Source organism: Lutjanus erythropterus, chromosome 20, assembly GCF_056507025.1.
Source record: "Lutjanus erythropterus isolate fLutEry1 chromosome 20, fLutEry1.hap2, whole genome shotgun sequence".
Lineage (NCBI taxonomy): Eukaryota > Metazoa > Chordata > Actinopteri > Lutjaniformes > Lutjanidae > Lutjanus > Lutjanus erythropterus.
Window position 1 is genome coordinate 23,230,001 of NC_139336.1, and position 26,099 is coordinate 23,256,099.

At 39.8% G+C, this 26,099-nt stretch overlaps 1 protein-coding gene across 4 annotated transcripts in view; it reads left to right on the top strand.

The window, feature by feature from the left end:
• arhgef28a (Rho guanine nucleotide exchange factor (GEF) 28a) overlaps positions 1–26,099 on the top strand; it is a 68,143-nt gene that overhangs the window by 1,591 nt on the left and 40,453 nt on the right. For all 4 annotated transcript variants that reach the window (XM_084745595.1, XM_084745592.1, XM_084745593.1 and 1 more), the window contains exons 2-9: positions 4,708–4,762; positions 15,315–15,459; positions 15,541–15,903; positions 20,163–20,352; positions 21,470–21,659; positions 22,430–22,499; positions 25,759–25,805; positions 25,993–26,056. In XM_084745595.1, coding sequence (XP_084601721.1) covers positions 4,730–4,762; positions 15,315–15,459; positions 15,541–15,903; positions 20,163–20,352; positions 21,470–21,659; positions 22,430–22,499; positions 25,759–25,805; positions 25,993–26,056 — 1,102 coding nt within the window. In that variant the 5' untranslated portion in view covers positions 4,708–4,729. The remainder of the gene's footprint in view (positions 1–4,707; positions 4,763–15,314; positions 15,460–15,540; positions 15,904–20,162; positions 20,353–21,469; positions 21,660–22,429; positions 22,500–25,758; positions 25,806–25,992; positions 26,057–26,099) is intronic.

Consider the following 26,099-nt stretch of genomic DNA (forward strand, 5'->3'; position numbering starts at 1 on the left):
CATGATAAAATCTCATATGCTAGCTGTATATGATCTAGCTAGCAACACCTATAGTAGCGTAGTGTATTCATGTTCATTTTTAAACAATATCCTAGAGATAAGATTGATGTAGATTTAAATTCACAATCATCTAAACTGTAGATGTCAGAAGTGAAAAACTGTGAATCCAAAAATAACTTACATACATGTATCAACTCCAAGGGGCCTGTAGTTTACTGTTTACACTGCTGAGTGAGAATCATGCTTATTGTGGTCTCTGTGTTAGTTTCAGAAATGGTGAGAACCCATTGTACTAAATTTATCTCCATGTACTAAATGATAATGTGTCGCACATTTAGAGTTTAATAACCAAAGGTCTGAAAGCAGCAGAGGACACCTTTTCACTCAGTTTATCATGTGAGAGGAATTAAATTATTCAATCATGCATCACCTGAAAAAATGTCCAGGACAACAGGATCAACCTGAAAATCTTTGCGTCACATACAGTATATAGATGTCAGAATGTGCTTCCTAAATGCTTTTTGACAGTGTGCATTCTCTTGTTATGTGTAATCTCTTTTCTCACGCTCTGTTCAGGAGTGTGTGGCCACCAGCCAGGTCAGGTTTCTTGTTCACATTGAACATGTCAGAGGCTGAAGTCACGCCGAGGACAATGACTGACACGCAGTACGGTGTCTTATTTAGGTCATTGTGGTTATCTTTGCTCATAGTTGTTTTTAACCTTTGAACTTAAGAAGCTCAAATCAAGACGGATCTCGATCTGTCAAAGTGTGAATTCAGATTATGTCTTTAAACCTTGAATAAACAGAAAACATACCAGAATATTCATGTTTGTTGATGTAATTGGGCGCAACCTGCCGACCCAGGACAATGTTTACTCTACATCATGACATGTGAACCTTCTCTAGTTTCATTTACAATAATGTAACCCCATTGATATGTGTAGCATTAAAAACAGAGATGGACGCCCAGGCCTGTGGCACCGACTCTTCTATTGATAAGATGTCCTTTGGACACAAAATTACAGCACGCAAACATGACAGTGATATTATTGTTAGATAAACCCAAAGGACATCACTGAGTGTCTTACAGTATAATGTGACCGGGCCCTGCTTTAATGACAATGGATGCTGTTCTTGGGGTTGGTGTCACTTTATCGTTTTATTTTCATAAAATAGCATAAACTAATCTTGGTTTAACCCAGATTCATGAGTTGGAGCCTCCTGCTAGTGCAGGCGAATAAATCATTCTTTTATTGTTATGGCGATATGAACACGCACAATAAATATATCACAAGAGATGTGGTGATTAAGTAAAAATATTTTATTTCCACGCACCATGCTTTCACTCTCAGCTTGTGAATATTTGACCTATCAGATGGAGCCATCGATACATGGGACTAGAGCTGTAGTATTGGTTAACTGATTATTAAATTTATCGCCAACTATTTTGACAATCGAGTTACAGTTTGAGTAACTTTTTCAAGCAAAATGTCAAAATTCTCTGATTTTAGCTTCTTAAATGTCAATATTTTCTCGTTTCCTTTCTCCTCTCTGACTCTAAACTTGAACACCTTTGGGTTGTGGACAAAACAAGACAGTTAAGGACATCATCTCGGACTTTGGAGAACAGTGATCAACATTTTTCCCCATTTTCTGGCCTTTTATGGGCAAACAACTATTCGATTAATGGAGAAAATAATCCACTGATTAATCAACTATGAAAATATTGATTTGTTGCAGCCCTACATGGGACATCCATTCACACTATGAGAAATTAAACTTTAATTGTTTAAAATGTTTTATTTAATTGGGTGGGTATTTATGTCACCAATCTAGTACAGTACACTTAAGTATTTAAATGTTTAAATATTACAATGCACACTTATTGCAAGTCATATCATCATCACACTAAGAAACAGTGTTGTAGCACATCAAAACTAATTGTTGATAATTTTGATAACTGATAAATCATTTAACTAATTTATCAATCAGAAATAAATACCACACACTGTCTGATTTCTCTGTTTAATACAAGTACAAATGTAATAGGAATGCATCAGTTGTGAAATTCTAGGCTGATACTGAGAGAAAGTTTAAAATAACAGTTTGGCCAGTAGCCAATGCCAGTGTTTTTTTTTTTTAGGATGTTTAATTTGTATTTGCATTTTTGTTATTTATTTCCCTTTTTGTGGCAGGGAAACAAAGAAACCTCCATTATAAAAACCACAGTATCTGTTGCCCTCTTACGTCAGAGGGGTGTCCAACCAGTGGCTCCTTCTCTGAAACAGCAGCTGGGCATGCGAGCCGCTGTTGTCTGAATACGACATCTGATAACCAACACAGCATCTAGTGAGTGCAAAGTTGATGCAGCACAACAGATAAACATCTGCTACTGCTGTTGGTGAATGTCATCTTATTTGCAGAAAGGCAGATTGTTGTCAACAAATGGAAGATCGTCCAATACGGATGTTTGGCCAATAAATTGGTGCATCTCTAAAATGCAATATATATTAGTTTGTGGGCTGTTGGTCAGATAAAACAACACTATTGTTTGTTTTCAAGACTATCACTCCGGACTTTGAAAAATGTGTAATGGGCACCACATGATTAATGAATCTATCATCAGATTAATCCACAGTGAAGCAATTATTATTTGCATTCCTAATTGTGACCTGAAAGAGGAAGGACAATTATTTCCATGTGTGTCTCCCTCTGAGCCACAGAATTAAAACTTTTATAGCTTGGCTGCGTGGCACCAGCTCATGCAAATGAACGTCTGGACAAACTGCAGCCTGCAGCCGAGCTGACACCACTGTGCAGCTTTGAAGTCATGCACTATTCACAGCTGAGAGTGAAGTCACAGCGGATCAGGTGTGTGTGATGATACAGTTACCCTGACCTCCACTGCTGCATCCTGCCTGAAGAGCCGGACATGTGCTGTAGTTATTGTAGCGTCATCCATACAGGTGGTTATCTCAGTCGCCTAAAGGCTGTAAGAAGAGCATCATATATAAGGGTGTTTACATCTTGTTTTTCACAAGGAAGTGACCACATTTGTTGTTGCATTTATTGTTTAAAACCATGAATGATGATCACTTCAGCAACTCAGTTTCCTGGATGTGGCAACAGACTTTCACTGTTTTAGACCAAACTGTTGTAGAGTTGCATTGCATGAGGTAAAACTGTGGTAAAACTTTGAGACTCCATTGTTTTCTAATTGACTTGTCCTAAGTCCTTCTCCTTTTTGGCCTGTGCTCTAATGACAGGTGAGCAAACATGGTACCCAGTTTCCTGTACTTAGATATGCTATGTGCTAGGGTCGTCTATGTTGAAAAGACAACCAAAGTCTTAAGATGGTTTAAAGATTTTGCTGGGGAACCTGTAAAAGCCACATGTAATGTCAGATCTTAAGTTAGTTAATGTGAGCAACAGACTATCTAAAAAACTAATCTAGGCCTACATTAATCATTAGCTAGCTAGTTACATCTGATAGCTAATTATGACAAATTGCTGCCTAACTAGCTACCTAATTTACATCAAACGACCTTTCCTAAGTCTCGCCCCTTTTCTCTCCGTGCACCAGTAACAGTTGAGCTAACTTGGTACCCGGTGGAACCTCGGCCAGCGTTCTCCTTTCCTGTTTCCTGCAATTAGATATGCAGTGTAGGTTTGTCTATGTTAAAGAGAAAACGAAAATTTGAAGATGGTTAAAAGGTGTTGCTGGGAGACCTGTACAAGAGACATATTTAAAGACACATCTTATGCTAGCAAATGTGAGGAAAACACTGGCTAACTAGCTAGCTAATCTACATCAATTGTTAGATAACCAGTTACATCTGATAGGTAATGTAAGCAAAATGATAGCTAACTACCTAGCTAATCTACGTTAATTGCGTATTACAGGGATGATTTACCTTTGTAGGCCAAACTGGAAGTTAGCATCAATTTGGTTCCCTGGGATTTTTCCACTGAAATTTGTATTCGTGCAGAAAATGAACTCTGTGGCAAAAAAAATGACACTTACACATTTTGTTCAGCAAGATCATTTTGACAAATAAACACCAGTTTCAAGATTTTAGAAGCATAAATGCAATTGCCAGAAGTAAAAAGTAAAGTTTACACCGCAACCATCCAAGTGACTAGTGTTCAGTGAAATAATGTTTAATGTTCCTGACAACTTCTGTGGTCTCATTTAACTACTTTTTAATAACCGCCTTTTTAAAGACACTTCAAGGTCATTTACTGAAGTATTTTAGGTCCTAGAACAAAATGTTAAGCTCTCTTAAGCTTTTTCTAACCACAGACTTTGAGACACCTAACCAAAATCCCATTCAAACAACCCACTGACTTCGAGACAAGGGAACCAGAAGTGCTAATATGCTAACACATTTCCAGGTTTCTGGACTCATTCCTGCAGCACTATATTGCTAGCTAGCTACTTAGCTAACATTTTGCTAACATTTGCTAACTTAAGATGTGAGTGCATGCTGCCTTTACTGGTCACCCAGCAACATCTTTTAATAATCTTCAAAATTTGGTTCCTTGTTCCTTGATGAATTTAGCACAAAAGGGGCAGGACTTAGGAAGGGTCAACTACAGGTGGTTACAGAAGACTAAACAACAAGAGACAACTTTGAACAAAAAGGTTTAAAGTTTTGGTTGTTATTATCCTGACACTGTAGTAACATGACTATTTCCTCCGTAGGAACCTGGTGGATGGAGAGAAAATGGAGGTCAACAGAAGAGCGGTGCCTCTATATGTAAGTGCCTTTATGTTTTCTTCCAGTCTGTCCAGTGTCTGATGTGTTGGTGATCTCATAGCAGGGGTCTTTTTGGTGTATTTTTTTTGGGTGTGGATAGCTGAACACATGAACCCTGAGAATGGTCTCCCACTTTTAGACCTGAGAATTAGAGCACTCTAGTCTTTCCCTCTAGTCATCCCTCTTTGCTCTGTCTCAGTCCTGACTCTTCCTCTGTGCAGTCTTTGACTGGCAAGCCTTGTGTCGCAGGTGAAACCCAAGCCAGGAGCGTTTCAGTCCCTGGGGAAGCAGGGCCTTACACAGTCTGCTCACCAAATGACAAGGCCCTCTGAAAAAAGCATGGCTTCTGCAGCCAACGTGGGAGCCAGAATAAGAGAATATACCCATTTGTGTCTGAGTACTGTAACTAGTACACCGGTGTAGAAACTAACCCCTCAAAGTCTGGCCCTTTTGGAACCTCAACCAGCTTTCTCCTGTCCTGTTTCCTGTACTAAGCTAGGTGCTAGCATAATACAAATTTTGAAGATGGTAAAACTAGCTAGCTGATTGTTAGCTAGTCAGTTAACTAGCAGTTTGCTCACATTAGCTAGCTTAATATGTGACTACCAGCAACATCTTTTAACCACCTTTAAAATGCTATCTAACCAGCTAGCTGATTGTTAGCTAGCCAGTTAGCTAGTGTTAGGCTTTAATTTAAGAAGGGGCTTTACATATGGGTTAGGGTTAGCTTTTACAGGCTTTTACAAGTCATATGTTGTATATTTTGTTGAGTTGTGTACTTACATTATTCCAAATCTTTTCCAACAATGTTAAAATTCAGACAAATCTGTAATTTATTTAATGGTGTGTTTCCTGCTAGCTGTTGCTTGCAGTGTGGTTCCTTAACTTTAGCTTCTTGCCTCTGGTGACTGCATTTACAATTGATGTAGGCCTAGATTAGCTAGCTAGTTCACTAGCATTTTGCTCACATTAGCTAACTTGAAACTTGACATATATGTTGCTTTTGCAGGTCCCCCAGCAATATCTTTTAGCCATTTTTAAAATTTGGTTTTCTTTTCAATATAAAGTCCAGAGCATAGCCTATCTAAGTACAGATAGCAGGGAAGGAGAAAGCTGTCCAATAATATTCCCAGTTACCAAGCTTGCTGAACTGTTATTAGAGCACAGAGAAAAAAGGGTCAACTGAATAAATACACTCTTTTTAGAGCATGTTAGAGTGCAGGTGTGTTTGAGTTATTGTTTTATTTTGACATAGTAGAGCTTTCATTTCTTCCATCTGTCTTCCTTTTTCTTTCAATCCTCCATATCCACCATCTCTCTCTCTCCCCATTCTGTCCCGTGTGTGTGGAAGCCTGGGTGGGCCAGTCACTGAAGCGTTGCCAGATTTCTGGTAAGCAGAGTGTCTGCCTGTTTTGCTGTGTCACCAGTTTCAGGAGGGGGGGTTAGGGTGCGGGGCTCCAAAACCTTCGCCTCCACTCGCTCATAGGGGCTGATTGAGGACCGGTCTGAAAACTGAGGCATGTGAATCATTACGGGCTCCACCACTCACACATACACACCTCTCCATTAAGAGGAAGTGGCGTCTCCACCCTCTAAGGTCACAGCTCAACAGGAGCAACTCTCACTGCTGAATGAGATCCAGATTTCAATGCCGGGCTTTGTGTGGGCGAGCCCCAGCACACCGCTGTCATATAAAGGCTGTTATTGTAACACCGTTGGTAAAGTGTTATGGTGCACCTCCACACATACAACACAGTGCCAGACCCATAGCAGGTACTGTTAGGCCAGATCAGTGGATAAATGGTTGCATTGAGGTATTGCAGGCAGAAAGTGTGGGAGTTCCTGTGTTTGAGGAGGTTTTATTGAGCTCCAGTGCAGGACTTCATGTCAAAGTGATGTTGTTCGTCCAGGTGTGCATGGATTAGTAAAGCTTTATTCAGAACAAATCAGACATTGCAGTGAGTAGCGCAGGGTTTGTGCAGCAGTGTCGGGTGTGTGCGGGGGTGTTTATTTGTGCTTAGAACATAACCGCTGTGAAGCAATCATAAAATAATGTTTTATTTCTCTGATTCACCAGCCTTCTCGCCAGGGCTGTGACAATAAGCGCATAACCACAATACCTCAATCATGAGATTCCCACTGTGGGGTTGAGCTCATTATCATCATCACCAGAAATTTATTTTGAAGGGTTGATCTCATATTATCTCATTGTGCAATGCATTTTAATGCAGAGCTACACACACGACAAGTCAGGAACACAGCCTCTGATGTCTGCCAGTGGATGTCTCACAACATGCTAACTATGCTTGGGTGGTATAAAGGTATTAAGGTATATTAGGGTATTTAGAAATCCCTAAGGTATGATTTTCAATGTTGTCATTGTAAATTAAGGTATCTAAAACATACTGTAGCATCTGTTCTGTCATTTTGTACAGACATTCATAGTCCTCAGAGGATGAATCCTACTGATTCTTGCGATCTCCTGACTTTTCCTTTAGTGCCACCACAAGTTTTCAGTAATGATTGAAAACCTCAACAACTATTGATGGATATACGTATATGACATTTTGTCCTTAGGGCAAATATACTTTGGTTTATGACCAAATACCTGCACCTACCCAGGTGTACTGTAATGTAGAGCTGTTTAGTGCTAATTAGCAAACATTAGCATGCTGACAAGGGTTTGGCATCCAGAACCAATTCCAAAGGAATTATTGATTCCTACACAAATTTCACTCACGAGGACTAGTTTCATATTAAACCATGTTCCACAAACACCTTCCATATATTGACCGGACTATCCATCTGCACCTCCAGACACGAGAGTTGAATGCATGCATGCATGTCTTCCCGTCTCCTAATGCATTTGTCTTCAATCAGCCGTTGCCAAGTTGGTGAAAAGCACAAATTGTGCGAATCTCAATTAGAAAATGCAACGCTACAAAACACTTCACAAGGACGGTATATGCTCAGCTTTTACAACGCTGTTGTCAAGAATAAAGGACATTCAACGAATCAGAATCAGATTACCCAGTTCTAACGCTAACACACTAAGATGATGATCATGGTGAATATTACACCTTCAAAACATTAACATTTTGGGAGCATATTAGCATGATGTTTGCATTCACTTAAACCACCACTGTGCCTAAATACAGTCTCAGAGAGCACAGCTGTGGACCTTTAATCTTGTTTCCTTATGGCAGCTATTAGCTCAACGCTGCACAACATCATTTGCACAAATGGAGACAGATTAGCTATATCCTTGTTTGTTCATTTCCTTGTATGGTGTGATAATAACAGTTATCACAGCTTGCTCTTTGAGCTATTGGGTATCTCTGTGTTATGGTTTATGATTTGTTTCCCCTTTAAGTACTGTGGTGATTGTGTTTGCCAGGCTTTTCACATGTCAAACCTACAGAAAAACCTCACCCAGCTGGTCGTTTATTGACATTTGATAAGCCAGTCAATCATAAAAGAAAGAAAGAAAACGTCTTTTACTTGAGCAAATAGTAATTTGTTCTTATTACGGTAGGTATTGGAGACTTAAAAGAGCAATTTTAATGTTAAAGGGATAGTTCAGATTATTTGATGTGGGGTTGTATGGCATATTTATACATTGCCAGTGTATTACCCACAGTAGATGCCAGCTAGGAGAGGCACAGAGGAGCACTAGCATGGAAGCTTAGCAATGAACTGATGTGGAGAGGGTCAGCAAAAAAAAGTTACTTTAGCCATTTAAAAAAGGTCAATCTAAAAAGCATCAGTATCAGTTTAAGTGTACACTATATTTAGAATATTTTCATGGCTTTACTTTGCGGTCAGACAGTCTTTTTTTAACAGGAAACTGCCGTTATACAAGGCAAATATCACATTCTCCAAACCAACCAAACCCCTTAGGTAAAATCAGTAATTTTATCATGGAGAACACTTGAGTTGCTGGTCTACCGCTGCCTCCATCTTTTAGTTTGTTTGTGTCATTTTTGATGTTGTGTTTTAAAAGGATAGTACAGATTCACCAAAGTAACGCAATACCGCAAACAAACTAACGGGTTGAAGCAGCGGTAGACCAGTAGCTCAACTGGCATGTAAAGTAAAATTACTGATTTTGCCTATGGAGTTTGGTGGGTTTGGAGAGAGCAATATCTGGCTTGTATAACAGCAGTTTTCCATCAGAAAATTCTCTAACATTGAAAATACTCTAAATATAGTGTGCACTTAAACTGATTAGATTTTTTTTTTTTTAACTGGCTAAAATGCATTTTGCTGCTGACCCTGTCCACAGCAGTACATTTCTTAGCATCTATGGTGGAGATGTATTAAGGCAAGGCAATTTTATTTATATAGCACCATTCATACACAAGGCAATTCAAGGTGCTGATTAACTACATCTACTGTAGTTAATACACTGAGCTTTACCTCATATAACCTCGCTTCAAATAATCCAAACTATCCCTCTAATAATGATTAATTTCTGTAAACATTTTGGACAAAAACTCAAGAACTTCTTGGTCTTATTATGTAACAGTGAGTCTATACTTGGCAGCCTTTGAAATGAAATGTTGGTGGCACCACTCCAGTTTTACTGACAGCCTTTTCTGACATGTAGACTATTAGTATCTCATTTGCACAGCAGATTAAATCAGAGGTATGTGTCTCAGCTGAGTATGAGAAAAAGCCTACAGCACTGCTCTCGCTGTCACCCTCAAGACTCCAATGTCATTCTGGTCCACTGAGTTCCTTTTAGCTCCGACATACGTCCCCTACGTGTGGCGCTTTGAAATATTTTTGCTTTGAAACATTCTTACATGTTTGAAAAAGGCTTTGCTTGATGCATTAGCTCATTTGAATGTTTATGAACTTGACTGAGCATGTGGAAGGCGGTAGAATGATCCAAGCATGTGCCTTTTCACAGCTCTCTGTTAGTTTTTGATCAAAGCTAAACCATTCGGTTACAGTGATTTATGGTGACTGTAACAGAAATATTTTTTTGTAATGTTATGAGGATTTCAACACACTTCATTTTTCAGTAAATTCTGTTGATGAGGCGATATATCATTTGTGTCAGTTTCCTGACTTGTTAATATTTAAAACAAAAGTAAAAAATACCCTGTTCTCCGCTGACGTCAGGCTGTCTTCTCACTGAGGGAAGCGACTGTTATTGGAGCTGTTTTTGTTGTTGTTGAAGTGGCAGTGATCTTGCTCCCCTGACGTCACCTACGTGTTGCACTCAGGAGATCATCGCAGAGAGCTCTAAAGCTGATGACTGCTGGTTTCCTGGAGACCACAGGCGGCAGGTCTGATGTTGTTTTTCCCCTCTGAATGGATAACAACACGGGGAGATTAGAAAATCATGGCACTCTAGTATATCCTTGGATGTGATGTTCTAATGAAAACAGATATTATGACCTCACAGTATGTTATATTAAGATACTCTACATAGCATGACTGCCTTTTAGACTTGTATCAAGCTCCTAATATAATAATAATAGATGTTATGGGAATATTCTTAACAATGCTACAAAGTACTTCACAAAGAAAAGGAGAAGAAAAATGATAGAATACAATAAAATCATTGTTGTAACATATAAATGAATAAAATAAAAGTTCACACAGAAATGAAGGCTTTTTGAGAAAGAAAGCAGTGACAGATTCAGCAAACCAAGTGTTAGCAGGTGATTTCAGAGTTTAAGCACCCTGACCGCAAAAGCCTGATTGCGCTTAGTCACCAGTTCGGCTCTAGGAATATAATCTGAGGGAGCATCCGGGCTCCTATGTGGTCAGTGAAATGTATGCATAATTAGGGGCCTGATCCGTGGACCGGACATTCATTCACTTGAAAGCTGCTCAGCGTCGCGTGAAGCCGACTTCTGGGTATAAAATTTGCTCTATCTTCTGCGTATGCCTCACATCATGGGGCCTATGGAGCAAGCGCACAAGAAACTTTCAGTGGTCGAGTGGCTGACTTCTGGTTTAGCCTTCCGCTAACTTGGATTAGGATAAGATTATTTAACCATGTGGCTTTTCCAGACTTTCCAAATGTCATTGGACTAAATAGAAATCGCAATATGGCCTTCAGCAATTTTCAAACCGAATGTGGTGCAATATTTGTTAAAGGTAAAACTTTTAAATGAATGAATGCCGTGACAAATCTTTATTTGGTCAAAATTCCTGCAGAAAAATCACACCAAAGTCATTTCAACATGTTGTTGGATGGATCAGTCCTGATAGTGAGATGAATCATTTCGCAGTGGTTGACAGTTTCCTCAGTTAAATTGTGATTTCATCAATTTGAGCGTCACTTTTGTGATGGGATAACATTAATTCATGAAGCACAAAGATGACACCCACTCTGATGGAAGTCTTCACCACGGCAGCGATAAATAATCAGGATCTGAGGATAGCGTCTCTGACGGCCAACGTGCTGTTGCTTACAGAACGACAGCAGAGAAACACCTGAAGAGGTCTCACTCTGCCACTATTTCCCAGCACCACGAACGTCAACCACACACCGTTCCCTTCTTTTTCTTCCTCTTCTTTGGATTAGATACATTTCTGTTATTAATGTTCCATTTTACTGTTATTTATATTTGTATATCGTTTAACGCTGTAGAAATAATCCTTCAGTTTATTCATTTTAGTCCAGTTATCCAGGTTGACTAAAATGTGGACAGTAGAAACAGCTTCTCCAGCTGCTCCCAGGTCTTTGAACAGCTTCCTCCATTGAAGTGAGTAATTGTGTCACAATGTGTAATGTACTTTTCTTTGTCTCAAAAATTTGATAAACTTTTTTTTAAAATACCAATTTTATCAGAATCAAGGTGTCAGTATCTGTACTGATATCAAACATTTTTGAAAGATACCCAGCCCTAAGGACACAAAGGATTTAAAGTAACAATTAATTAACATATTCTGCTTGACCTGAGCCTGAGAACTGTCCATATGGGGGGCATGAAGTAAAAACCACAAAGTGTTGAATATTTCATTGTTACTGGATCAGGTTGTGTCATGATAAAGCCCGGGAGGAAAGGCCATAGATCACACCGGTCTGACGTCTTATCATCAGCCAGCCATCCCCGTTCTTCTTCCCCAGGGCACAGGAGATACAGTTAGGATCAAGCGTATCCTGTCTGATCAAATTGTACCTGTGTAAAACAATATTACCTGAGGGTGGGGCAATTAAATGGGAACTGCAGCCTCCTTGGAGGAGTGAAAACAGAATCAGAGGATATTAAAAATAAATGTTCACATGTTTCGCTGCGCATTTTGAAGAAAAAGAAAAAGATAGAGGATAGAGAAAGCTCCTCGATGTGAAGAATATGACTTTATAAGTAACTATAAAAAGGAGGAATTCTTGTGAAAATGGATTTAAACTTTGTCCAAACCTTAGCAGAAAGATAAAGATAAGAAGATAAGAATAAAATTTCATGTTTGCTTTGAAAACATAGAGATAGTCTGTCATGTTTCAATTAAATTAATGAAATTCTCCCTTCTTTCAGAATGGCACGTATCTATTATATTCCCTGTGTTTAGCTAGCCTTGTAAGAAAACAGGAAGGCTGCTCAAACCACCAGCTGACATCTTATCTTTTTGCTAGGTGGAAAAACAATCAGCGATAACATTAACAGTGGTAAGTGAGCACTAAGTGGTACTGCAGCTAACCACTTAGTGCACACAACAAGCTGAGAAACTGCAGTTGGCCTGAGTCAGACCTCTATTATCAGTCCGAGCCAACAGTCTGCTAGCACAAGAGGTCAGTTATTTCTACCTTTGAACCGCTGTGGACTGGACTCAAATAGGAACGCTTGAGAGGTCCAGGAGTCTCGGGGCAAAGCAAATACGAGGGAGACTGATATCAGTTTGAAGGCTCGGTCAGGATGGTAGACTTAATGCTAGTCTTGTAATTGATTGGTTAGCAGGGGGCAAGATGGTCGTTATGAAGTTGTGTAGAGTTGTTTTCATTATATTCAGACATTTAGGATCTATGCTTGAACAATTTTGAAAGAAGTATCTAATTGCGGTTATTTTCACTGATATTGCAATTACGATATGATTTGTAGTATTAGACGGAAAGATAATGATCCAAATCCTCTGATCAACATTTTCTGATCAAACATCTGATGTGCTGACTAGCACCTCTCTGCAGCACCACAATAATAATAATAATGATGGGTTTAATCAAATATTGCAAATACTGCGATTTGAAAATTGCAGGAGATCATATTGCCATTTTGAGTATCTCAAAATATTCATTAACTCACAATTTTCTTTTTCTGTTTTTTTTTTAACAGACATTTACTCCCCAGATGATGTGTGCTAGTAACTTTAATGATCACCTGGCGCTGCATAGCAACACATTGACATTTGTGGGTTTCAGTTAAATGATCCGTCAACTATTTGATGGATCGTCATGTAATTAGGCACAAACATAGTGTAATAAGTTGAGGCTGATAAATCGGCCTGACAATAAGTCAGTCAATATTGTAGATTCAGTATCGGTCAGGCTAATAAGTTTGGTCATCAGGTCACCATATTTCATTTGCCCAATTTGGTTTATTATTAAATACCTGCGCATCTAGCACATCATGGTTAAAGTTGGTATTCGAGACAATATGGAAGAAATCTTTCTATTATATGCAGAAAGCTGAGAAAGCTTTCTGACAGAAAGGCTTTAGGAAGTCAGGCGACATAGCATGAAGTGTGACAAAGTCCTCACCAGGAGCAGATTGTGGTGGATAAATGGGTTAAGTACAGGACTTTTCATGCATTCACATGATGTTGGAATAAACCGAAAAATTTGCTCCTGATTGGTGAAATTCATGTGAACGTGCCCTCAAGTCAGAACAACAACTCGGAACGTATACTCTTGGTCTTATTTAAAGATAATAAAGTAGATTAAGTTTGATCCACTCACAGTCTAAACTGTAATTATAAACTGTGTACACTTCACTTCCTTGTATTTATCTGCTCTCCCTGCAAAATGTTACAATAAATAAGATTCTGACTCATTAGTGTGTTGAGAGGCCACAAAATATGAGAATAAATGATTAACATTCAGGCCCTAAAATACATTTAAACATGATGGATGTCTTAACCTAAAGTACTAACAATAAGGATAAATTAGGGATGACCCCATAAATCACAAGATAAGCTGAGCACAAGAAAACACAAGATAAGGATATTGCACAAGCTGGAACTCCAAGTATGTGAAAAAAGCACTCTGAGTTAACCCTCTTGTAAAGGTCAGTCCGTGTAGAAAAATAATATTGAGTGGGTCGGGGAAGTAAATCTTGCGGTTTCCATGTTTGTAATCTATATTGATATTAAGGAAAAAACATTTACTTTGTTTTGTCAGTGATGAAGAGGCACTACTTTCACTCCTTCAACATGTTGAATTTGACGTCCCTGCATCAGTGGTTTCATGCTGCAGAGACTTTCTTCTTCTCTCGCTGTCCATGTCTTTGGTCGAGGGTAGACTCATGTGATCTCTGGGTGTCTTTGAGGTGATGCACTGCAGGCAAAAGTTTAGACAAGGTCAATAAAAGAACAAGGTCAGTGATGTAACAGAAATAATGAATCTCATTACGGAGGTGGATCATGGAGTAGACGCTCGGTAGGGTGCAGCTCACTCCCATTGTGAGAAAAGGGCTGGTGTCTTTCTTCTTTTCTCCCTGCTGCCCCATTTGCACTTCGTCCATCCAGAGCGATGAGGACAGTGATCTGACTTGATTGTGTCAGCAGGGTGACAAAAGACATTTCCCTTTTATTTCCCAAGAGCTGGTTCTCATTTCAGCACATGATGATATACATTTGACATGAACTTTTGTCAACTGACACGCTGTTGTGTCACAAGTCACACTTCATTTGCTTCCTGAACACCAGTAAGCACCAGCAACTGAAATCACACACTGTCTCGGGTTGAAAAGGGCTTATGACTGAATTGACCTTTCATAAATCATGCCACTTTTCCCTCCAACCAACCAACTGTTGAGCAGACTTACATACATATTAGCTGATGCTAAAAAAATGGTGGCAAATTAGCCAGTGATTGATGTAGATTACCTAGCCGTTTAGCATTTGCTACAGGAAGCATTCAGATGTAACTAGTTAGTGAATGAAAACTAATAAAAAGTTGGTCACAAAATGATGTAACTAGCTAGCTAGCTAATTATTGATATTATAGAATAAAAACTAGTTAAAGCTTTTGTTTTCTGTACATGCTGCAGATTTGCTATGTGTGAGGCCCGTCTACATTGAAAAGAAAACCAATTTGTGAAGATGGTGGATGGTGATGTTAGATAAATGCTAGCTAAGTAGTGAGCTGAGCTACACCAATGTTAGCTAGCTAGATACATGTGATAACTAACTGTAGCAAAGGCTAACTAACTAGCTAGCTAATCTACATCAGTCATTAGTCAGCTAGTTAGCTAGTGTTTTTCTCCTCAGGAAAGGAGAAAGTTGGCAGAGGTTCCACAGGGCACCGAGCTTGCTCCACTGTTATTAAGTTGAAATCAATTAATTAAGTTGATTTATTTTCTTTTTGTCATCTCAGGGACAGGTGGAGGCCCATGTAAGGTTACAAGCCAACGCTCCTGAAGATGCAGAGTTTTATGTTGTTGTACAAGGCTCTGGACTTACACATGTGACTGCAGCAAAAAGAGGAGATGATGGGCTGAGCCTCTGCTTCACAGTTCCTGGTATGTCAACCTTAATAAATCATCAGATTTGTCTCTTTTGCCTGTCGTCTCACCGCCTCTTGTCACAATGTTCTCCCACAGGTCATACTCTTGTGGAAGTTGTCACTGTCACATCCTACTGTTACTCAGAGGACCAAGTCAAGCCATGCGAGGGTGAAACATCTCTTGAATACCTCAGGGACGTTGCCCAGGAAGCTGCAGAGTACCTGAGTGCAAACAGGGACCAGCTCGGCCCCCAGAGCTACCTGGAAGTCGTGAAGAGGTTTTCCACGTGGGCGCAGGCAGCTGATGTGGACTTAGACCGCAGTAAGGAGGACGTGCGGCTCGGACAAAGCTCGGGTGATGAAGCTGGTCTCAGGCAGCTGGATGAGAAGATCACACAGGCGATGGCCAACATGGATTACCCTCAGCAGTGGAAAAACACTGACAGTCAGCTGAGAGAAGGTAATGAAATATGAATATTTGCCAGAGGTCCTTGTCTGTAATTGATGCTTTCTGGCACTTCTAAAGCACACTCACATCCTAGTTTGTCCTCCACTACTTCCTGGATCACAGAGGTCAAATATCAGGGATTCCCCTCTACTCAGCAGATATGAGGAAACTCTTTTACAACATTTTTTTGCTGCTGTTGCTGTTATGTACATCCTGGAAATGTTCTTAAATGGCTGGTTCACCAAAGTTCAAGTTTTATTGTTCAATTCCAGTCACACTTTTGGCTTCATTTGCCCAGGTTTTTAGATATCCATCCTGTTTTCCCTGAGTAGGCTAAGTAAGCTATTGTGCAACAGATCATCTGTAACTATGGTAACATTAGCTAGCAAGCTAATATTAACTATAGCTAAGGCAAATCATTCTTCTACTACTACAGGAAAGTTAGCTAGCAAGCTGATGTTAGCTAGCAATGAAGAAGTGTAATTTAATTCTAATTAAAAATAAGTAAGTACTGTATAAATCTGATAAAACTAACTGATAAAGAGGAAATATCCCTATACTTTTATACAGGAAATCTCACAATCTCAAATATTTCAAAGCCTGGTCAAATTAACACCAAAGTTATTGTCACAGCCTCATGCTACGGGGTATTTTTTTTGTAATTTGTATGAGCTGAACCTTTAAGGAGCAAACGATATTAGTCCTTCAGGTTAATATAATTGTAGTGGTGTTCTGGTGTTCAGTAGGTTTCAACTCCTCCATGAGATCTGACTGCACAGCCCGACTCTTTCATCACATGATTTGCAGGACCAGCCAGCCGGGCAGAGACCGGTGTGCTCCAAAGAAGGAGCAATTACTGCCATTATTCCTCCTCAGTCAGATTAGACTTGTCTTGCAGACCTCTGTGTCTATTAAATCAACTCCCACTGTCCTCCTCTGCACTGGACTCCTACTCCTTCACACCACAGCTGCGTCTGAGTTGTTTTTGGCATCTGGCCTCAGATTTTGTTATTTATGATGTTTCGTTATTTCGAGGCAGTGAAGTCTCTCCTCATTATGAAGAAATGAGGTGGACAGCATGCCAAGGTATGACCGTATATTGGACATAGGTGCATGTTCAATGAAATTTAAAGATATTTAAGAGATCATATGCCCTAGTATGGAAAAGCATACTGAGCTGATCGAGTTTGTTGCCCTTTTTGCAATTCAACACTGTTTTTATTCAGCATGGGGAGAAGAGGAAATAATACCAGAGAAAGACTTGATCCATAAAAATAAAATCCCTGCTGAGGGTCACATCCAGCCTTAAGCTGGGCATAAACTGTACCATATGTGCCCGGTTCTGATCCTATTTTGGAGCTGAATTTCAGCTTTGTTTGGTGTTGTTTGCCATGCAGTGCACGGGGGGCAGTGAGGACCAATCAACTGCTCCTCGCCGTCAGACATTCGGCCACAAATTTAGGTCGGCCGTTGTCAGGCTCTTGCACAGCTGAAGCAAACAGAGCATCTGAAGTTGCCATGGCGACACAACGCATCGTATGGAAAGAAAATATGGACACATTTTACATCACACTGACACTTTGCACACACGCTCCCCTCTCGCACGCTCACACGCTTCCATTTAGCTCTCCCCAAATACGTACTGGGGCTGCAGAAAAAAAAAAAGCTTTGGTCCTCATCTGACGATCCAAAATCAAAACAAGGTTGGAATGTGAGCGTCAAGGCAGTTTGACGCACCTCAAGATGCTTTCAGTGCACCTTCTGCCATTTCAAACAATGGGTGTAACACAAAAATGTGAGTGTCGGACGTCAAAAACGTCGAAACGTTGATTCTTCAGTGAGTTTATAGGTCACAGTCCTCCGCTTCTGGTGGCTCAAGCATGTCTGTACACGTTCAGTAAAGCTGCTAGACGGAGCATCCATGTTTTTAATTCAAATTTGGCTGGGTGGTTAATAAAACATGTTTCTATGTTGGGACAAACACAGATCACATATTTGCCGATTAAGGTCTGTGTAAACTAATAACAGAATGGTCCACAGTGGCCCCTGGGCTGTTTTATTTTGTATTTTACACGAACAGTGTGAGCTAGGGCTGAACGTTTAATTGAAATTTGATTGAAATTGCAATATGCTCTATTGCAATTTTCAAATCTCAGGAAGCGCAGTATTTGTTAAAGGCAAAATATGTGTCAAAATAGCATTTTAAATATAGATGTCCTGGCCTACACATCATATTCTACAGACACAAAAAATCACAACTTAATCATTTTAATGTTTTTCAATGAAAATGAGAATAATAATGTAAAAATTAACATTCCCTCCAATATTCTAAATCATATTGCAATTAGATATTTTTTCAGAATTGTTCAGCACTAGTATGAACACATAAATTGTGGGCTTTTGCTTCACATAACAGACAATTTACTTGTACAGTTGAGCTAGAATATTTCTAAAATCATACAGTGTATGTCCAGCCTTACAGGATGTCCTCTCAGTTTACATACATGTAGTGCATGTACATGGTGTGCAGAAATTAACGTCAATGCAAAACATGGGTGAGGTGCAAATGCAAAGTAGCTGTCGGCCCCTGATACCTCAGTGAACTATTTACCGGTCTATTTGACAATGACATTCTTGTTTGTTGAACTTTGCATGAAGAGCATGTTCAGTATTCACTCCTCTCAGCCGGTCGAAACTGGGTCACAATTAACAACGCCATTGTGGAGGTGACGGTTCATCTCAGGGCTCCGGCAACAAATTGGAGGGAAAAGAGAAAGTGAGAGTTGAATTCTTCTTTCACATTGTTTCTGGGTTCGAAAGGTAGCGCCATGGCAACCTTCAGCTCTCATGCACACTTGCAGGGAAGGCCCAGAGATAAAGTCCCCCCGGTCCTCTTGACAACAGTCTTTCATCCTGTGCTTACAAAACAACAAGGGTGTGTATGGAGGATTTGTGCCAAGCTGTTGCCACCGTGCGCTTCTGCAGGATATTAGCCTGGCGAGTGCATGTAAACGTATCATTCCGGGTTTGTTTATATGCCCTCATACTTACTGTTTGCACTTCTTTATACGCCACTGCACACGAGGAAACAGGCAACAACTGTTTTACAGCAGGTGTTGGCTCAGTGAAACATCCAGTTTTTCCAGGTAGTAATATTTTTGATATATTGCAGACCTCATGTTACCCAGAGTGCTTCATTCCTTCATCTGTGCGCTTTGTTTCTGTTTTACATTCCAAACATATACAGCAAGAAGATCTGTACATCTGCACAGAGATGAAAGAGCATGTATAGAATACCACACGTAATTCATTTGAAGGTTGTTCAAAGGGATTACTTTACATAGGTCAGGTATAGTATACCTTAATACTGGAATTATGAGGATGATTATAGTGTCAGTATGTTTCTGTTAACAATATATCTGCTAATAGGAGACACACACACAAAAATAAATGCTGACATTGATCCTTAGCACTTTTTTAAAAACAATTGTTTGACCAAGGTACATACTAAATGGGCTATTTTACACTTGGAAACAATTTGTCAGCAAACGGACTCTCAGACAAGTGAGACAAAGCTGTTTTCTGAGAGAGTTTTGGTTTTTACTCCTCAGTAATGCTGGGAAAATAAATATTTTAAAGGATCAAACTCTTGGCTATTACACTTTGTAACAGGCCAGCCTCCTAGAGATGATTTTTTTTTAAATGATGGAAAATCTGATGTTGGAGTTGACGTCTTACAGAATTTACAAAATGTTAGATTTTTTTATTTTTTAAAACCAGTAGGGGTCCTTAGGGCATAGCTAACCCTTTTATGCCTCATTTAATCATGTTTTTGTAAAAACAAAGTTGACAGAAATCTGAGACTCAAGGGCCAACATTGACATTAAAATTCGATTTCAAAACAAAGATTATTATAATGACACATTTTTACATTTATGCTATCAGTAGGTATTGTTAGTTTTAGATTTGGAAGGCTTTTAACACAGTTTTTGTCCAAAAGTTGTGAATTCATGTTGGGACAAGGGTGTTTTCTGACACAGAGTTTAGACTGTTGGTATTAAGAATTTAAGAAAGAGGGGGTTTTTTGGTAGGACATGATTTTTCCCTATTCTTAATAGTGGGTGATTTATTTTCAAGACAAAAAGCCTTACATAAATGCTTAAAATCTGTAAATAAACATGATTCCTTCATTAACTTAAGGTAAAACTACAGCACACAGTGTGTCTCTGCCTGTATATCATTCCGTCTTCATTCTTTGTTTCTGTCTCCAGCTGCTGAGCTTCAGCCCAAAGAAACCCTCCTTCACCTTGCAGTGCGTTTGGGTTTGGTCCGTCTCTCCCGTTTCTTGATTCACCAACCGAGAGGCCAAAGGTCACTGACCTTACCCAATCAGGAGGGAGACACGCCCCTGCAGCTGGCACAGAAGGATGGGCAGCATGCCATGTTCAGGGCGCTGGCAGCGTAAGGCTACGATGCTTTTTGTTGTCTTTTATTTGTGAGAACACCATGGCGATGCATAAAGTACATGAATATAATAGTATGCCCTTCAGTTTCCCAGACAAATGTGTTTAGTTGGTCCCTGGAGCCTTTTTGAAGGGAATTTCTTGAGCTATTTATGTAGTTTTAAGGCTTTCCAGAATGTTTTTAATCAGAAGGGAAGCTCCTCATTATATCAGCAGGCTGCTAGAAACCACACATGATCCAAGACCATGTTAGCCATGACTCAAACATTATTATCAGCTCAGCTCTTCTTTAGAGGACCATACATATAAACAGCAGACTCTGTCTTATCAGCAGATTCCCATTTTCATAAAAAGAAACGCATAGCACAAAAATCCACTCAAATGAAGGAAAACATGAAAACAATTACAGAAATTTACTCAAGTAGGAAAAAAAAAATACCGCTGTTTATGGACCGCGCATCTGAATCGCTTCATGTGTCTCAGGTTTCAAGACATAACAGCTGCCATGAAGGTGGGTATGCTAACAGAAGCTGCATGTAGAAAAGTGTAATAAGAACTTAAATGTGCACAAAATCATATTAAACCACCTAAAATGTGGCTGATGTATGATTAAGTCCCCTGCAGTGATAAAGTTGTATTGAGAGGTTGCGAACTTGTCAAGCATACATATTCATTTTCAAACCCGATTAAATCATCTTGCACCATTTTAAAATAAAGAAAATTTCAATTTAAAATTCTCTTTAAACCTCTGTTCAGTCTCTCCTCACTTCACTCATTCACTCTAATGGCTGCTTAATTTCTGTTTACATGAATAAACTTGATTTACTAGACAGAGATTCACTTTTAACTGTGCAACAGAGCTCTGCTTAATCTTAAATTTGGATTAACTAATTTTAAAACTAGTTTTGCTGAACTCTGATGAGAACTAATTTTAGATTAAATAAATCTTTGTTGGTGCAACCCAGTCTTAGCGTAGATGATGACTAAGTAAGATTTTGATAAGGCTGATTCACAGGGGAGGCTCCTTTCTCATTAAATTCGCTTTATGATAACCACACTTCCTTCCTCTAATCTTTGTTCTAACTGTAGGTGCTTTTTTTCTCCCCTCTCATCAGTCCTCCAGGTCCTGTGGTCGGCCCTGTTCCAGGTGTGTGGTGCGTGTGGTCCGACAGCTCCTGCATGCTGCGGTTTTGTCCCGCGACGGACTCCCTGACCCTGACTGTGCGGCAGACACCCGGCAGCTGCCCTCGGGATGCCATCGCGATCCTCCGAGACAGACTGAGGGACGACAGCATCCTCAAACTGGTGAGAGCAAACAACCTCATTCAAAATCCTTATTGTTATCGCATTTAATATATGATTCCGGACAGAAACGGCTGATAAATTTTCCCATGCGTCTTTGTGCGTGATGTAATGTGTGTTGCTGTCGTGATAAGGACATTTGCACAGGTTTTGTTCGGCCTTGTGTAAACAGTAAGCCATTGACTCTCACACCCTTTATAACATGCAAGCAGACATTTTGATAAGAGTTGACCAAGTAACAGTAAACAAAACACTGCAGCTTGTAAATCAGAGGACATGTGAGGGGCTAACAGGAAAAGGACACACAAGGAAGGATACAGTGATGGCAGCCTGTGCAGAGTAAAGTTGCATGACATTTTGAAATATTTGATCCCATTAGATACTGGGCAGGGTTTTCCTTTTAGAGTTTTGTAGCTTTTTCTTTTTAAATCAAATGACTATAGGGACAGTTCACCATAAGAGGGAATTTTTTCATTTAATCTCAATTTAATTTTTAATAAAGCCGAGTGCCATCTCAGAGAGAAGGCAGACATGTCTATAGCCGATATCTCCAAAATTCGACAACTCGCACCAAAACTGTCTAGATGGATAAATAACACTACAGGTAAGAGGGAAAATATGTGTTTTTGATTTTGGGTTGAACTGTCCCTTTAAGACAGTCTGAACATAATACTATATAATGTCATAATAATGCTTTTATTCTGTGATTTCTTTGTTGTAATTTGGTAATTCGGAGTACGACTATAATAACATAAGATCTGTTTTTGTTCCAGATCGATGTGCTCAAAGCTGATGGTGAAACAGACAAGAGAGGCAAACGTGAATTCACTCCTCGTGATGAAGGTGAGATGGCTTCAAAAAACACTGAATTCCTGTTAACAGTGGCCATTTATTACCTTCAAATTTATTTGCAATCGTCTGATAAGGAGGTGTTGTTATCGGTGACTCAGACGTGTATCTTAAGATGCTTTTAATCATCCACCAGCCGTAGAGGGCAGTTTAGTGTGATGCTACATCGAGTCAAAATGTAATTCCAGTATGTGAAAATAATGTTGTAACATGTCAAAAGTGTTTCACAGCAATCTTAAATTAAAATTGATTTCATTCCCACCAGTGAAAACAAAATTGCCACTGATGAAGCCCGTTTGATTAAATGTTAATGAGGTTAACCGTACAATTATACTAATTGTACTACTCAGCTGTAATCAAGTGCATGTTTACCCATGATGCTCCTACATGAGACATCACCTGCGTCGTGCCTCATGTGCAACACGCTACCTGTCACATGGATGCACCAACCGTGTAACACAAGCTGAGAAAAACAAACGTGACACACACAGAGCCAGACACACACACACACACACACACACACACACACACACACAGAGTGACACAGTGCACAGACTCACTAAAACATTCATATTTTAATTCATTTATGAAGCAGCTTCTCACTGCTGATTTTCTCCGTTTTATGTTGCTCTAAATCAAAGATTTTTGGTTTATGGACTGTTGTTACCTCAGGCTCTGAGAAACTTAATGGCCATGTTTTTACTCTTTTTTTTTTTACACTTAAAGGGATAGTTCATATTTTTTTAAGTTGGGTATGTATGAGGTACATATCTATAGTCCAGAAGACACTCAGCAGTTTTCTTCTGTGCGCAGGATCAGCAGCAAAATATACTATAGCCTCAAGGCCCGCCTCAAGAAAGTCAATTTTAGTTTAAATGTACGCTGTATTTGGAATATTTTCACCACTTTACCTTGCTATCAAACAGCTTATTCTGATGGGAAAGTACCATTATATAAGCCAATCATCGCTTTCTCTACAGCAACCAGACTCCACTGGTCAAAAGCTGTTATTTTACCTTGCAGAGCACAGAATAGTTAGTTTGTTTGTGTCTTTGTTTTAAGAGATCAGTCTGTATTCAGACAAAGTCACACCATAACACAAACAAACTAACAGATGGAGGCAGCAGCAGAGTTTGGTGTGGAGAGAGTGACACTTGGCTTATACAACGGCGGTTTCCTGTTGTAAAAGTTTTAAAGCTGTGAAAATATTCTAAACATAGTGTACGCGTAAACTGATATGATTTTTTTTAGGTGGCTAAACTATATTTTGCAGCTGTCCGCTGCAGTTCTTTGCTTCCTACACGGATACTCCTGCTGCATCTTCAAACTGGGGGCATGTCGACCGCCATTTACTGTAAGTATTACACAGACTATTTATAAGTACCTCATACGCCCCCACTTCAAAAAAACAGAACTATGCCTATAATGATCCACAGAGTACTCAATAAATATGATAAATAATCAGTAGTTGCGGCCCTGGTATTGCCATCACAGTGGTCTCTACAGGCACAAACAGCTCTTATTTGCTGTCTGTCTGCGTGCGGTCGGCGGTATGCAGGGTGCAGAGACTTTTACTGAAGAGCGGGTGGAAAACGAGCTGCCGCAGATCCACTTGAGCAAACATTAGTATGGTCAGACATCCATCACTTACAACCTAAAGGGACTAAGAAAACACCATAAAAGGCACACGTGCTTCTTCTTTCCTCAGAGAGGACAGAGAAAACTGAAGGGGGCAGATTGTGTTTTTATCCTGAGGTGACGCGCTCAGGCTGGCATGCAAACACACACACACACACACACACACACACACACACACACACACACACACACACACACACACACACACACACCCCTCAATGCTGCCACTACCTCTCTTATTTTTATGTCTGTTTCTTCCTGTCATGCACACACACCCTCTGAGAACAAAAGGTCCTAACAAGAACCATAAAGTAAAAAAAGGAGAACTCTTTTTGGTTCCTGGTCAAACCTTTTTATAAAGGTTCCACACCTAGAACCCAACATAAAGGGTTATACCTAGAACCATCTGTGAAAGGTTTCATTCAGAACCCTCTGTGAGAGTTTCCACTGTGAACCCTTCTGTTGTGTAATGGTTCCACCCAGAACCCTCTCTTGGGGTTCTATCCAGAACCCACCCAGGGGGTTCTACTGAGAGCCCTTTTATATTCCAAGGGTTTATCTAGAATTAGCCAGGGGGTTCTACCAAAAATCTATTATATTCCAAGGGTTTTATCTAGGAACCATCCAGAGGGTTCTACAAAGAACCTTTTTATTTAAAGTGTTTATCTAGAACCCACATATGGGTTTTTTCAGAGATTCCTCTTTTCCAAGGACTTCATCTAGAACCCACCTGGGGGTTCTACCGAGAGCTCTTTTAAATTCCAAGCGTAGTATCCAGAACCTGCCCAGGGGGTTCAACTGAGAACACTTTTTTAGTCCAGGGGTTTAATCTAGAGCCCACTCAGGAGTTCTACTGAGAACGCTTTTATATTCCAAGGGTTTTATCCAGAACCCACCTAGGGGTTCTACTGAAAACCTTTCTATATTCCAAAGGGTTTGTCTAGAACCCAGCCAAATTGTTCCACCGAGAACCTTTTTGTATTCCAAGAGTTTCATATAGAACCCACCCAGGGCGTTCTAATGACGGCCTTTTTATATTCCAAGGGTTTCATCTAAAAGTTCTTCAAAGATTTCAACAATCAAAATAATTTTTTTTCTGCCAAAAAGAGTTCTTTCTTTGAAAAGCATTGTTAATAGAACTGTTGTTCTTACAGAGAACCCCTTTCGTCAACAAAGGGTTCTTTAGAAGTAAATCTTTCTTGGTAGAACCTCAGCCAATCAGGAAGAACCCTTTTAGAACCCTTATTTCTAAGAGTTCACATACATTTGACAGCTCTCACTTAACCTGTGGCCACTGTTTTTGGTAACCATAGCGATGGCAGATGGCAGTATCGACTCATAAAGGGAAGCAGGAAGTGTTCCTCAGTATTGACCTTAACTCTGTCCCGGCTGCGGCAGCCGTCCATTAATCGTCTCGAAATAACAGCCTCACAGTGGGGAGTATGTGCTCTTCCTCTGGACCTGCTGCTTTGCACGAGCACAACATCTCATTGGCCAGTTTTCCATTCCTGGATAGTAGAGTCATATCCAGAGAACCTGAGGAAGAGGAGGAGGAGGAGGAGGAGGAGAGTGTGTCATGCATCAACTCCTGGTTAAATATTTTTATTTTGCACAGGCATTAGCAAGGAGCTGCGAGTGGACGAGAACACGCTGGTGGACAATGTGAGTACACATGCATGTATATATGTTAGTCTGCGTGTCTGTAAATGTTTAGATTTTGCCTCTCGAGTTCGCTGCTGGTTCTTTGCATGCAACTTTTGTTTGTATCTGTGTTGTTTTAAAGTAAACAGTGCTTGATTTTTCCTAAGAGACATGCCTGTTCTGTGTGTGTTTCTGGTTTGTTTTGAAGGTTTTCGAAGAACAGCTTGTTCTGTCTTTGGATGACGATGATGAGTTCCCATCCTTGTTATCTCGTAAGTGGATCTATCAACATCAATTTATTTATCTACCTCCAGG